Source organism: Symphalangus syndactylus, chromosome 17 (assembly GCF_028878055.3).
Source record: "Symphalangus syndactylus isolate Jambi chromosome 17, NHGRI_mSymSyn1-v2.1_pri, whole genome shotgun sequence".
Classification (NCBI taxonomy): Eukaryota; Metazoa; Chordata; class Mammalia; order Primates; family Hylobatidae; genus Symphalangus; species Symphalangus syndactylus.
In genome coordinates, this window is record NC_072439.2 from 73,290,215 (window position 1) to 73,304,341 (window position 14,127).

A 14,127-nucleotide genomic window follows, 5' to 3' on the forward strand; every position below is an offset into this window, starting at 1 on the left:
TAGTGTGTGTATTAGCCGGGCGTGGTGGCTACTCGGGAGGCTGAGGCAGGAGAATGGCGTGAACCTGGGAGGCGGAGCTTGCAGTGAGCCAAAATCGCGGCACTGCACTCCAGCCCGGGCGACAGAGCGAGACTCCGTCTCAAAAAAAAAAAATTAAGTTTAAAATTTTTGTGGTTGCTATAAAGCTGTTTGTACCTTTAAAAGCAGAGTACAAATGTACCATGTAGATGGGTCACAGCAGTGATGTACCTCTACGTTCCTTTTCTTGTTTTTCTCTGCTGCATAAGCCTCTCCTCCTTCACCCATGGTCCCTCCTCAGCATGAAGGACAGTTAGGAGAAGCTTGGTCTGCTCACAACTGGGTCTCAGGGTCTGGCAAGAAGGCCCCGAGGAAGCTTGATATGCTTTGCTAGTGACACTTTTTTTTTTTGAGAATTTGAGATTTATAGTTTGTATTTCATTACTGTAAACTTCAAGAGCTGCTATAAATCATCTCATTGTTGTAGATTTTGCAGCAATGAATACTGTCAGAAATAAGAATAGTGGTTAGGGCTTAGGGTGTGTGTGGGGGTGTGTGTGTGTGTGTGTAAAGAGAATTTTATACTATGGTGGTATCAATTATGTTGGAATTGGATCTGTAGCTTCTTGGTCGTTTGGGACATAATCCCTTTTATTTTGTGCTTGGCAAATCCTTTTAAAGGAGAAGATCCTTCTGGGCTTCAGTTTCCTCATCTGCACATGAAAGAACTGGCTAAAATCATGACTAGTCCACTAGAAATGCTGGCCCTATTTAGCACTGACTTTACCTATCCTCTGTGTGACTTTACAGATTATGAACTGTTACATATTGTGCACAAACACACATCATTTTTCTCATTGGTTATCTTTTGAAAATGGCAAGCTTTCAAACCTAAGAATGCTGAGGGATTCCCCAGCATGTTTGATTTAGACTTCACCCTGGGCTTGATAGTCTTTGGCAAGCCTAGCCCTGAGTGGCCCCCAAATGAGGTTATATAGAACCTTATATTAAACTGTTCCCACTATGGCCAGACCGTTTTCATTGTCATTTTTCTTTAAGTCTCCTTCTTCCTTCCTCTCTTTTCCAGGGCACATGCTCAGGCTCAAAATGATTGCTGGCCCTTGCCCTGTGCTAATCTTTACGTTTCTCTATTTGCTGAGGTTACCATTTTATACAATTTTTAGAATAGAATAAAAGCATTTACATGATCTAAATCAAAAGGTCTCCTGCCACAATCTGTTGTCATCTGTGTCCCAAGGTAACCTCTTCTCCAGAAATCATACAGAGCTTGGGAGTTACCCCACAAGAAACAATGTGAAACCAATGACTGGCATACTTAAATAAAATGTGTTTTGGCCGGGCGCGGTGGCTCATGCCTGTAATCCCAGCACTTTGGCAGGCCGAGGTGGGCAGATCATGAGGTCAGGAGATTGAGACCATCCTGGATAACATGGTGAAACCCTGCCTCTACTAAAAATACAAAAAAATAGCCGGGCATGGTGGCAGGCGCCTGTAGTCCCAGCTACTTGGGAGGCTGAGGCAGGAGAATGGCGTGAACCCGGCAGGCGGAGTTTGCAGTGAGCCGAGATTGCACCACTGCACTCCAGCCTGGGTGACAGAGTGAGACTCCGTCTCAAAAAAAAAAAAAAAAAAAAAAAAAATGTACTGCAGTTGAATTTTCTTTAAGACAATGCTTCTGAAACAAGCCCAACATGTCTTTTCAGTTTGGTACAAAATTATAGGATATGGTAATTACGGACATAGATTTTTCTTTAAACCCAAGAACTTTTAATCTATCAAGCATTGCTTTTAAAAAATAAAACATTCATCTGATTTTTTTTTTCTTTTTGTGATGGGGTCTTGCTCTGTTACCCAGGCTAGAGTGCAGTGGTGCAATCATGGCTCACTGCAGCCTTCACCTCCCAGGCTAAGAGATCCTCCCACCTCAGCTTCCCGGGTGGCTGGGACCACAGGCATGTACCAGCACACTCAGCTATTTTTTATTTTTTTTGTAGAGACTAGGTCTCACTATGTTGCACAGACTGGTCTTGAACTCCTGAACTCAAATGATCTTCCTGCCTCGGCCTCCCAAAGTGCTAGAATCAAAGGCATAAGCCACAGTGCCCAGCTCATTCAATTTTTAAAATTTCAAAATAAAGTATTTTTCATAGATTTCTGGGAGGCTTACCATTCGAAAATTTCTATATCCCTTGAAATGGGGGAAGCTTTGTAGCTTACTGGTAAAAAACACAAGTTGAGGTCCTACAGACATGGTTTGAGTCCTACTCCTATCCAACCATAGCTGTATGACTTGGCTAAGTTATCTAAACTCACTAGGCCTCAGCTGCCTCATCTGTAGAATGGGAGTAATTGCACAACCAATCCCATAAAGTTGATACAAAGACTGAATGAGGTAACACAGGTATAGCACTGATTATGTGGAAAGACTCAAAAACTATTTGGTAACATTTTTATTCAATTATATCAATCGGTGATTTCAATTAGAAAGCTTGCATATCTTCAAATAACAACAACAGTAAACAGCATCTAAAATTAAAACAATACTAAACTAAACACCTATTATGCTTCAGAATACATTTTGTTTTACTTTACATTTTGGGGAGAGTGTTATCAGATCATTAACAGAGAAATCAAAAATCGATTCCCAGGAAGAGTCAGCTATAGGTTTCTGGCAGAAAACCTTTAGACAGAGTGTTGTAATCATGTGCTTAAACCTGTCACACAATGAACAAGAGCCAGTGGTGAGAAACCAAAACAAATTTTTCTTATCTAGAAGTAGCCATCCAATAATTTAAAATACGGAACATTTAAGCATCTTTTTAATTAAAACATTTCTTTTTCTAGCATAAATACTAATTTTGAAACAGCTGATTTGAATATCATGCCTCTTTATCCTTGCTTGAATTTACGGTGAACAACATATTTCCAGATGATGAATATCATGGAAATGCTATAATAATTTCTTACATGAACTGGTGCTTTACAGCTTACAAACTACTTTGACATATATTCATATAACCCTAGGTAGAACAGATATTATTATTCGTGGTTGGTGAAGAAACAGTGTGTCACAAGGACAAACTGACGTACACAGAGGGTCACATACCTGTGGATAACAGAGCTGGAGAGAATCCAGGTCTCCAGACATCTGGTCCCCCAATAATTTCAGATTTCCCAGTGTGGTATTTCCCACACCACCCACTTACAGGCAAGCAGTAGCTCTTCTACAGTTTTAAGAAGCATGAGGGGCACTTTGGGAGGCCGAGGTGGGTGTATCACTTGAGGTTAGGAGTTCAAAGCCAGCCTGGCTGACATGCTGAAACCCCGTCTCCACCAAAAGTACAAAAAAATTAGCTGAGGCCGGGCGCGGTGGCTCACACTTGTAATCCCAGCACTTTGGGAGGCCGAGGCGGGCAGATCACGAGGTCAGGAGATCGAGACCACGGTGAAACCCCGTCTCTACTGAAAATACAAAAAAATTAGCTGGGCGTGGTGGCGGGCGCCTGTAGTCCCAGCTACTCGGAGAGGCTGAGGCAGGAGAATGGCGTGAACCCGGGAGGCAGAGCTTGCAGTGAGCCGAGATCGCGCCACTGCACTCCAGCCTGGGTGACAGAGCGAGACTCCGTCTCAAAAAAAAAAAAAATTAGCTGAGTGTGGTGGTGGGTGCCTGTAATCCCAGCTATTCAGGAGGCTAAGGCAAGAGAATTGCTTGAACCCGGGAGGTGGCGTTTGCAGTGAGCCAAGATCGCACCACTGCACTTCAGCCTGGGTGACAGAGCAAGACTGTCTCAAAAAAAAAAAAAAAAAGCATGGTAAGTTTGAACAATGTTCAAAATTGTATTTTTAATGTAGTTTAATAGCATATTTTTAATGCAGTTTAATATTAAAACACAGAAGCATTAAGTCAACTATTTTCATTGTATGCATCAACTTTTTGTTGCTAACACTATAAAATGTACTTTCTCACTTCCTGACTTTCTACTGAAGCAGAAAAATTATGCATGTCAAGTTTCCATGTGCAAAGATCTGAGAATCTCCTCAGAAACCATTCATTCATGGCACACAGTGTTTAAAAATGTGTCTACCCGGATCAGTTGGTCCTATCTTTTGGCTTAGTCAAACATGGCATAAAACAGTAAATTTTAGACTGTGGATTATGATTTTTTTTCTCTCTGATCGCCAATCACATTTGAGTTGTCAAAGAAAGGTTTCAAGTGGGTTGGGCAGCTGGCCTCAACTCTGAGACAGTTTTACTTATTAGAGTGAAGATTTGTTTTTTGCTTTTTTTTTTTTTTTAATTCTGATTCCCCCGGCTGTTCTGAGGTCAGCATGGGATAAACATGAGTCTGAGGCTCTAGGTCATGTCAGAACATGAAGGCTTTGCAAAACCTATTTCTATAAAGAATTATGGCTGTTGAGAAGGAACCAGAGGAAGTGAGAGGAACCAAGAAATTGCTTAGGGGAATTGTTGTGAGGCTGGATTCCAGCGCTGGCAGAAAAATAGAGACTTAGCACAGTCCAGGGAGTTGGCAATTTGAAGACTCAGATTTCTCCAGGGTGGGAGGGACCTGGCAGAGGGCCTGTATTCTTTGGTGAAGCCTGGCTGACTGCGGACTGTCATTTCCCTCCATCTGCTTTGGGCCGTATTCTATTCTTTTTCAAATAGCCAAAATTATACTTGTTGCTAAGAATGTGACTTTAGCAGGGAAGTTCTGAGTCTCAGAAAAGTAGAGAACAGAGAAGTCTATGGAGAGAGAGGGGTAAGTTTGGGATGGCACGTCATGGCCCCTAATTAGTGAAAAGGGGGCACCCCATGCTGGCAATCTGCAAAATATGTTGTTTCTTTTATTTTTTATTTTTTTATTTTTTTAGAGACAAGGCCTCATTCTATCTCCTAAGCTGGAGTGTAGTGGTGAGATTATAGTTCGCTGCAGCCTCATACTCTCAGGCTTAAGGAATCCTCCTCCCTCAGCCTCCAAGTAGCTAGAACTACAGGCACACCAACACACCTGGATAATTTTTTATTTTTTGTAAAGACAGATGGTATCAAATTTCTAGCCTTTAGAAATCCTCCCGCCTCCACCTCCCAAAGTGCTGGGATTACAGGTGTGAGCCACCACACTTGCCCAAGGTAAGCTTTTTAATTCTGCCTTTACCTTACCTAATAACACAAGCTCACAGAACACAAGCTCACAGATTTGAAATTAAGTGAAAATGTATTTTACAGTTGCAATTAACATAGGGAGATTAACAAGAATGCAGAGATGCGGGGGGGGCGGGGAAACGTAAAATACGTTTTGAGGATGTGTGTGTGTATCCACTGAAAGTAAATGTGTGACATATGTACCATTTTGAAAATGTGCCTGTCAAAAAAATGAGACTATCGAGAGATCACAGCTAAATGACACATGGTTTATTTGAAATTTGATGAACTAATTTCCCGTTTTCTACAAAGCAAACTTGAAATTGCCAGAGTCTTTAATGTGCTCTGTCAAACTCCAAGTGTAAGATACAATCTGCAACAGGTGCTACTTTACCATACTTTTTAAAGTCACAGATCCCTTTTCCTTTCAGGAGCAGCTCATAAGATCACTAGGAAATGTTCCATCAGAAAATATCTTGAAGTTTATTCTAGCCCTAAAATGTGATAATATTTATTTATTTATTTATTTTGAGACAGAGTCTTGGTCTGTCACCCAGGCTGGAGTGCAATGGCATGATCTCAGCTCACTGCAATCTCCGCCTCCTGGGTTCAAGCAATCCTCCTACCGCAGCCACCTGAATAGCTGGGACTACAGTCATGCACCACCAAGCCCAGCTAATTTTTGTATTATTAGTAGGGACAGAGTTTCACCACACTGGTTAGACTGGTCTCAAACTCCTGGCCTCAGGTGATCCACCAGCCTCGGCCTCCCAAAGTGCTGAGATTACAGGCGTTAGCCACCATGCCCAGCCTAATTTTATTATTTTAGAAGCCCAGATTTTTAAAGACAAATTACTACAGTGAAGAAAAATATTCTTTCAGGCTCCCAAACACTTAAAAACACATCTTTGGGGCAGTATAAAATACCGAGGCCGGGCCCCAATTAAGGAAATTATGATCTAGTAAGCCTAGAGGTGAGTCAAGCTCTCTGTAATCTTGCAAAAGTCAGTGGTGATTTTGATGTGTAGTCACAGTTGAGATCCACTGTACACCCTGCAGGATATGGTGGATGCTGTAGTGTGCTGCCTAGATCCCCTCACCATGGGATCAAGACAGCCATCCCATCAGCTACTGAGCATGTAGGCCACAGAATACTCGCAGTGAAGTCCTCCAGGTATGAAAAGTATGGAGTCCTCCATAGGTGAAAGGGACCTGCCTCACTCAAGGTCATCCCCACTCCCTAGAGTCAGCCTGCATCCAATGGCTGGTCAATAGGGGAAGGGAACTACAGGCCCAACACATTTGCCTCAGCTTGGGGAAGCCCTGAATGGGTTTTTAATCCTAACCATCAATGCACTAGAGTCATGTGGTGTGAAGGGAAGCATTGGGTTGAAAGTCCAAAGATTTAGGCTCAAAGCTGTTTTTTGCCTATTGTTGTTAGTGGCCTAGACAAGTCACATAGCCTCTTGAATCTCAGTTTTTAATCCTAAAAATGGGAACAGCAACAACAACAACAGCAGCAGCAATAATAACAACAACAAATACGCCTGATCTACTTTCAAGCGTAGTTGTGAAGATTCAATGAGATAATGTAGTTATAAACTGTGAATCACATAAAATGCTGATAGTTACTGTTATAATGTCCTTAAATATAAAAGTCCCCAAATATTATGTGAAAAAAGATATCAAACTACCACATGACACTGGAAGTAAAAAGTGTTTTAATTCCCAAATGTATATGCACTTATTCTTCACTGCATGCATTCAATGACTTGAAGTAATGAAATATAATGGTTTTGCTTATGTGTTTGTTCTGCTACTTTTAAATGGAGCTGAAATCAGCCATAAGAAGAAATTGTCCCTGGTGCCAAGACAATTCAATGTGGAAAGAATAGTCTTTTTAACAAATGGTGCTAGGTCAACTCTATATCCATCAACAAAAGAATAAAAAGTTGGGCCCCTAACTCACCCCATATATAAAAAGTAACAAAATGAGTCAAATATCTAAATGTAGGAGCTAACACTATAAAATTCCCAGGAGAAAACAGGCATAAATCTTCATGATCCTAGATCAGGCAGCGATTTCTTAGATATCACTATCTATGTTCCTTAGACACCAAAAGGACAAGGGATACAAGGAAAAAAATAGATAAGTTAGCTTTTATCAAAATAAAAAAATTTTCTGTTTCAAATGACACCAGCAAGAAAGTAAAAAGACAAGCCATCGAATGGGAGAAACTGGGAATCATATATCTGATATAAGACTTGTATCTTGAATATATAAAGAATTCTTACAACTCAAAAATAAAAAGTCAAATACCCCAGTGAACAAATGGGCAAGGGATTTGAGTAGATATTTCTCCACAGATAATACACAAATGGCCAATAAGCACACACAAAGATGCTCAGTATCATTAGTCGTTAGGGAAATTCAAATGAAAATCACAATGAAATACCATTTCTAAAATGGTATTTCACACCTACTAGAATGACTATAATCAAAGAGAGAGATAATAATAAGTATTGGCAAATACAGAGAAACTGGACCTCTCATACACTGTGGGAATATAAAATGGCAGAGCCGCTTTGGAAGATAGTCTGGCAGTTCCTCAAAATGTTAAACATAGAGTTAGCTATAACCTGACAATTCTACCCCTAGATAAATGAAAATATATATCTACACAAAAACTAGTAAAGGATGTTTATAGCAGCATTATTCATAATAGGCAAAAAGTAGAAACAACCCAAATGTCCATCAACTAATGAATGGATAAATACAATGTGGTATATCCACGTCATGGAATATTATCTGGCAATAAAAAGAAATGAAATACTGATACATGCTATAATATAGATGAGCTTCAAGAACATTATGCTAAGACAAATCAGTCATAAAAGACCACATATTGTGTGACTCCATTTATACGAAATGCCCAGACTAGGCAAATTTATAGAAAAAGAAAAATCAGCAGTAGCCAGGGGCTAAAAAAAGAAGCAATGGGTAATGATTGCTAATGGGGTTTCTTTCTGGGTTGATGAAAATGTTCTAAAATTTATTAGGTGGTGGTTGTGCAACTCTGTGAATACACTAAAAATCACTGAATTGTATAGTTTAAGTGGCTGGATTATACAGTATGTAAATTCTATCTCAGCAAACCAATTATTAAAGAAATAATCCCATGAGCTGAATAAATATGACATATGGTAATAAGAATTTAAATATAACCCACAGCAAAATATTATGTCTGTTTTGCTTTTTTAAACGAACACAGCTCATAGTCTGCTATTAAATAAAACAAATCACAAACGTCATGTGTGGGAAACAGACTGGCCCGGAAGAAATTTTTGTGCCCTGGAAGAGTTCAAATTTTCTAGAAAGGGGACTCAAAAATTTTTAGCAACTGACTCAGACTAAAGGCATCAATAAACTGTTGCTGGCTGCACCAAATTTAAGTCTGCTAGGAAATGATAGTACTTTAAAAGTGGGCTTTGCAAAGTCATTTTAGTAATAAATACAAGAACATCTGCAGCAAGAACTCCCAGCCAAAGGCTGTTACCTGTGAGCTTTCAGGATCCTCTGGGCAATGGCATCGCCTATCTTGTTGAACACAACTTTGTCATCAGCACAGCTTATGAAAAACTGGTTCTATGAGAAATAAACAAGACAATCATGTTAGTCTTTATTTTCTTAGCAATATACGTAAGGACAATACTGTAATATATTTTTAAAAATGTTTCACACAGCAGATGTGTTCTGATCACTGAAATCACATCAAGAAAGTCAATGACATAGAATAAAAGCCACCTCATCTCACTCAGGGTCTCATCTGATTCCAGGTCATATCACCTGTAACACTTAATCAAGTGGAAAGTTACACTATATTATTTCACCATGAGAATTCCTTATAGGTGATTTTCTAAATTACATTCTCAGAATACTTAGGAACATTGCAAATTTAATCAATACAAAAATTAGTTTTTTTCAGATTCACACGTATAAATGCTTATGATTAAAAATTCTATATTGGCAAACATTCTATCTCATGCTAAGCTTGCTTTTTTAACAAGGTAGATGGAAAAGCCTGGCCTAGTTTTCTCCACCCTTTCTCCATTATTTCCTGGCATCTGCTTTCACCTTGTCTTGTTTGTCTGGGTCTCTTATTATCTCTGAACTTCTATTTTAAGTAGCCTCAACTCTCTTCTGTATGTTGCATATATATAAGCCAGTTAATTAAAAAAAGAGATGTTTTTTTCCTCTAAGTACTTCTGCTATTTATAGATCTACAAAATAGTCTTTAAAATTGTTACTAGAAAACAAGTTACGACATTATCATAACAGTGCAAAAGATTTTGTTGCTGCATAAAGGAATGTTAAAAATTTGGTGCGAATATTACTAATGTTATGTGTTCAAATAGAATAGATTGTTATAACACATCTGTAATTTATAAGGACAATTATCACAAAGTAATATTTGCTAATCATCTCAAGGTAAAGAGATATATATGTAACAACTCGTAATTATCACCCCTTTGTGGCATTATCATTTTTATGACTATATAAGCTTTTATACTTAAGTGCATAAATCTGTAAAATGCCTCCAGAAGACAAACTTACAGGAAGACACGGTGCAGAAAGTCTTTTGAGAATGTGATTCCCCTTAGGGCATCAGACAATCAAAATCTCAATGGCAACCAAACCATGTTTCTTTTTCTGAATTCATACTATAAAGAAGCTTAGCATTCCTCAGCAGCTGTAAACACAGACTGGCTACATGTCATGTCCTTTACTTCTCCTTTTTTGGAAGAGTCGGGTGAATGCTGACTGCTTATCTTGACTACAGGAGTGTCAACCAGGTCTATGTCCCAACTATGTATACCTACATGGCATTACTGACATCATTTAATACTATCGTCACATTAAAAAGAAAAGCTGATTATTTATTTATTTTTATTTTTATTTTTTATTTTTTTTGAGATGGAGTCTCACTTTTGTCACCCAGGCTTGAGTGCAATGGCACGATCTCGGCTCACTGCAACCTTCGCCTCCCGGGTTCAAGTGATTCTCCTGCCTCAGCCTCCCGAGTAGTTGGGATTACAGGTGCCCACCACCACGCCTGGCTAATTTTTTTGTATTTTTAGTAGAGACGGGGTTTCACCATGTTGGCCAGGCTGGTCTCGAGCTGCTGACCTCAGGTGATCCACCTGCCTTGGCCCCCCAAAGTGCTGGGATTACAGGCGTGAGCCACCGTGCCCGGCCAGAAAAGCTGATGTTAATGCTACTAAAAAGAGATGAAGCAAAATGATTCTGGGCAACAGATGAGCCAGCCTTCACATCTTTCCATCTCTATGGTATAATTGTTGAAATTAATAATACTAATAGCATTACTAAGCTCCAGACTTTATGCACAGTTTGCTCATTTTCCACTAATGTCCTATATCTATTCCATGATGCCATTCAGGATACCACACTGCATTTAGCCAGCTAATATATTATATTTAACTTAGGTTTCTCTAGCCAGACTCATGAAACAAATAAAGCTCCAATTCTTCCCTGCTTGTCTCTAATGAATTGTTGCTGTGCAGAGCGGGAGAGGGCCAGGACCCAAGGGGAAGAAAAACAGGGCTAGAATGGTTTTCCTCAGTTAATCCACTCCCCCATTTACCTTTAAAAAATTCAGTGGGAAAGAAAAGACTCGAATAAAGAAGGAAATTATGCTATGATTTATTTTTTCCATTATTGTGACTTTTTATTTTCTCAGGGTTTTTCAAGTTCTCTGAACTATTTTTATATTCACTTTGAAGAGTAATTTAAGTTCCCAAACTAAACTCAGTGTCCCCAGATTTTCTCATATACTCTAAAAATTCTGGGATGAAAAAAAGCTTCATAATCAATAGTAGTTCACACAGGATTGAAGAAGGTGGTACCTGCTCTTAATGTTCTCACATCTTCCTTTTCCACATTCTTTTCCCTGCACTCTCCCTACTCCGCCATGCCCAAACCAGTGGCATCCAGTGATCTCTATTTTAGCAACTCACCCCTGTGTGTGCTCTCCTGAAATACAACTTGCTTCACACTTAAACCCTCCAACCCAAGTGAAATCAAAACTTACCTATCCATGTTGGGGTATTTCTGTCTAATACTATTACAATGAGTTGATGATGCATTTTAATAGCAAAGATTTGCGAGACTCCCAATAGAATCTTGAGTTAATGACAATGCAGAGCCAGTTCCAGGTATGCTTGGGAGGTCAAAATTCAGGTGATATGAACCAGAGCTTCTCCAGCACTTTTCACGCCTCAAAATATACTTATTAATATGACGGGTCCTAAGTTTGGGGACCTTGAAATCTCTGCATGATATTTAAGGGAAGGCAGTTTCTCACACGAATTTACATGAGCAAGACTTACTTCAATATAGATATAGTGCCTGCTGTTCTCTATCACATGGATGTAAGCGGCATGGATGGACTCTTCATGGTACTTTATACCAGCAGACCAATCGGCAGCAGAGCGGAGCAACTATAAGGCAGCAATCAGAAATGAACGAGTATTAGCAATGGAGAGGACATCGTATATATTAATACAATGAAGCCACTCCTTTTTCTTCCAGACGACTGAATGATTACAGTGGCTTGAGTGTCATGTGTGAACCAAAGGAGAGTAGTGGGGTGGGGAATGCTGCTAAGGAAGAGGGGAGAAAGGAACTGGTCCTTGGATGTAGTCCATAAGGAAGGTTCTCAGCTGGAAATCACATCCTGAATATACCCTCTTTCATCCAGGATTATTTTCATTCAAAATTGGAAACCACAAATTGTGGTTTCTACAAAAACTATTTCAGAAGTACCTCTTCTGGTGGCTGTGAGTACAGTAACCATTTGTATTCCTTTCCTATGACAGTCCCTCAATTATACCAGAATCCCTGTTGTTCTGGTACATTTATTCAGAGCACCCATCTTTACTCTTAAAAGGGTACTGGTTTGGACCATATGGTATGGCCATCCTAGCTCTGACTTAACAATGTGATTATTCCTTTTCCCCTAAATAGATATTGTTCAGCTTAATACATTCTAAAAGGTAGTTCATTTGGCATGTGATCTTCATTCTACCATTAATAGCTATCTGTTCCATGGCACACCACTTTAGTCTCAACTTTCTAATGGCATAATAAAGGAAATTAATCACAGGAAAGAGAACTGGGGCTCAGAGAAGCAAACAAACTTGCATAGTGTCACAGAGGTACTAGCATCAGCATCACAGCTTGAACTTGGTTTCTGTCATTCCATATCTGATGTTTTTCTACTATGCCACACTGTTTTGCCATTTCATCACATCTGTGTGTCATGCCAGTCAATTTGGGGTTGATCCCATCACCTCAGATTAAACCAATCAAAGTCGAGCTCCTGACTTTTTTCTCTAAACCATTTCCCATCTCAAATACCCCACTGGCCAGGGGCATACCATCATTCTATTAGTCTTTGGCATGCCTCTTCTGCTTAGCGTTTATATTCAATCTCACATCTACTTCAGTTTATTCTTTGGAGGATTTCTCAGATTTGCCGCTTTCTCATCGCTCACACTGCCTCGCTCTACGCAGACACTCACCTGTCCAGGCTGGATTACTCGAGCTTCTTCTCGCTCAGACACCTGAATATAGGTTATATACGCTGATGCAGAGCAGGACTGTCTAGGTTCGAAGTCTGGCTCAACTACTTACTGGCTGCTGATCGTGTTTCCTAACCTCTTTGTGCCTCAGATTTTTGTTCTACAAAATGGAGTTCTACTTTATAGGGTCATAGAGAGGATTAAGTGAATTACTGTGAAATGTGTAGCAGGAGGCCTGGTATCTATTAAGTGGTTATAAGTGTTATATTAATGAGCCTTAGAGGATGTGTTTGAGCTGTGGCAGGTCATGTCAGGGATGCTGCAGAGCAGACTGTGGCTGCGCACAGGAGAAAGGATGAGAGAACATGGAAAGAAGGCATTCTCAACACTCAGCAAATATTGGTCATCACTTTTTTCCAACATTCTAACTAGCATTGCAGTATGATGTTGGCATATAGTAGGTGCTTAAACAATAGCATGACACACAGAAGAATTACTATAAAAATATGCTTGCTGTTTCTGGTTTGAAATGAATATTAAAACTGTCCCTTATAAGGTCAACTGATATTGAAAATAAAGAGAATGGTCCCATACTCATTAGGAATATACAAAGCGATCCAATACATAATCAGTTCTATGTCTGCTGTATATAAAAGGCCTGGAAAAATTCTTGTTCAAATCAATAACTTTAAAATTGCAACTACAAGGCCATTAAATCCAAAACTCACACTTACTAAAAATCACTGACTGTGCCATCCTCAGTAGTGTTATTTCTTTATCCAATATGAGGTATTTATTACAAAATATCGCCAATCAAAGCATTAAAAAATTTATCAGATGAATATGTGCAACAAAATTTCAAAATTTAATTGTCAACATGAATATATTAAATATCATAGAAGAGAACCCATAAGGAAAATTTAGATAAATATTATCCATATTGGAAAAATATCATGATTTTTACATCATCTCCAAGGAGCTGCATTATTATTCATCAGGTAGAAAAAACAAAGGTTGAAGAAATAGAAGTTTTAATTCTTAGTCCACTCAAATTAATGTTTAATTTTGTTACTAAGGAACATAGCACTGAAAATGCAGGCTACTTTGAGAAGATTCTCATGCTATCCTGATGTAATTCTATACAACTCTGGAGGCAATGTATACAATTGCAGATTACACTGGAAAGAAGGGAACCTCCAGGAATTTTTTTTTTTTTGAGACGGCGTCTTGTTCTGTTGCCCAGGCTGGAGTGCAGTGGCGTGATCTCGGCTCACTGAAACCTCTGTCTCCTGAGATCAAGCGATTCTCTTGCCTCAGCCTCCCAAGTAGCTGGGATTACAGGT

General features: G+C 39.4%; 1 protein-coding gene across 4 annotated transcripts in view; it reads right to left on the bottom strand.

Annotated features, from left to right (window-relative positions):
* The window catches only part of PLD1 (phospholipase D1), a 210,283-nt gene that overhangs the window by 49,739 nt on the left and 146,417 nt on the right, over window positions 1-14,127 (bottom strand). For all 4 annotated transcript variants that reach the window (XM_063621672.1, XM_063621673.1, XM_063621671.1 and 1 more), the window contains 2 exons: window positions 11,591-11,701; window positions 8,740-8,828 (listed from right to left, as the gene is read on the bottom strand). In XM_063621672.1, the coding sequence (XP_063477742.1) occupies window positions 8,740-8,828; window positions 11,591-11,701 (200 nt within the window). The remainder of the gene's footprint in view (window positions 1-8,739; window positions 8,829-11,590; window positions 11,702-14,127) is intronic.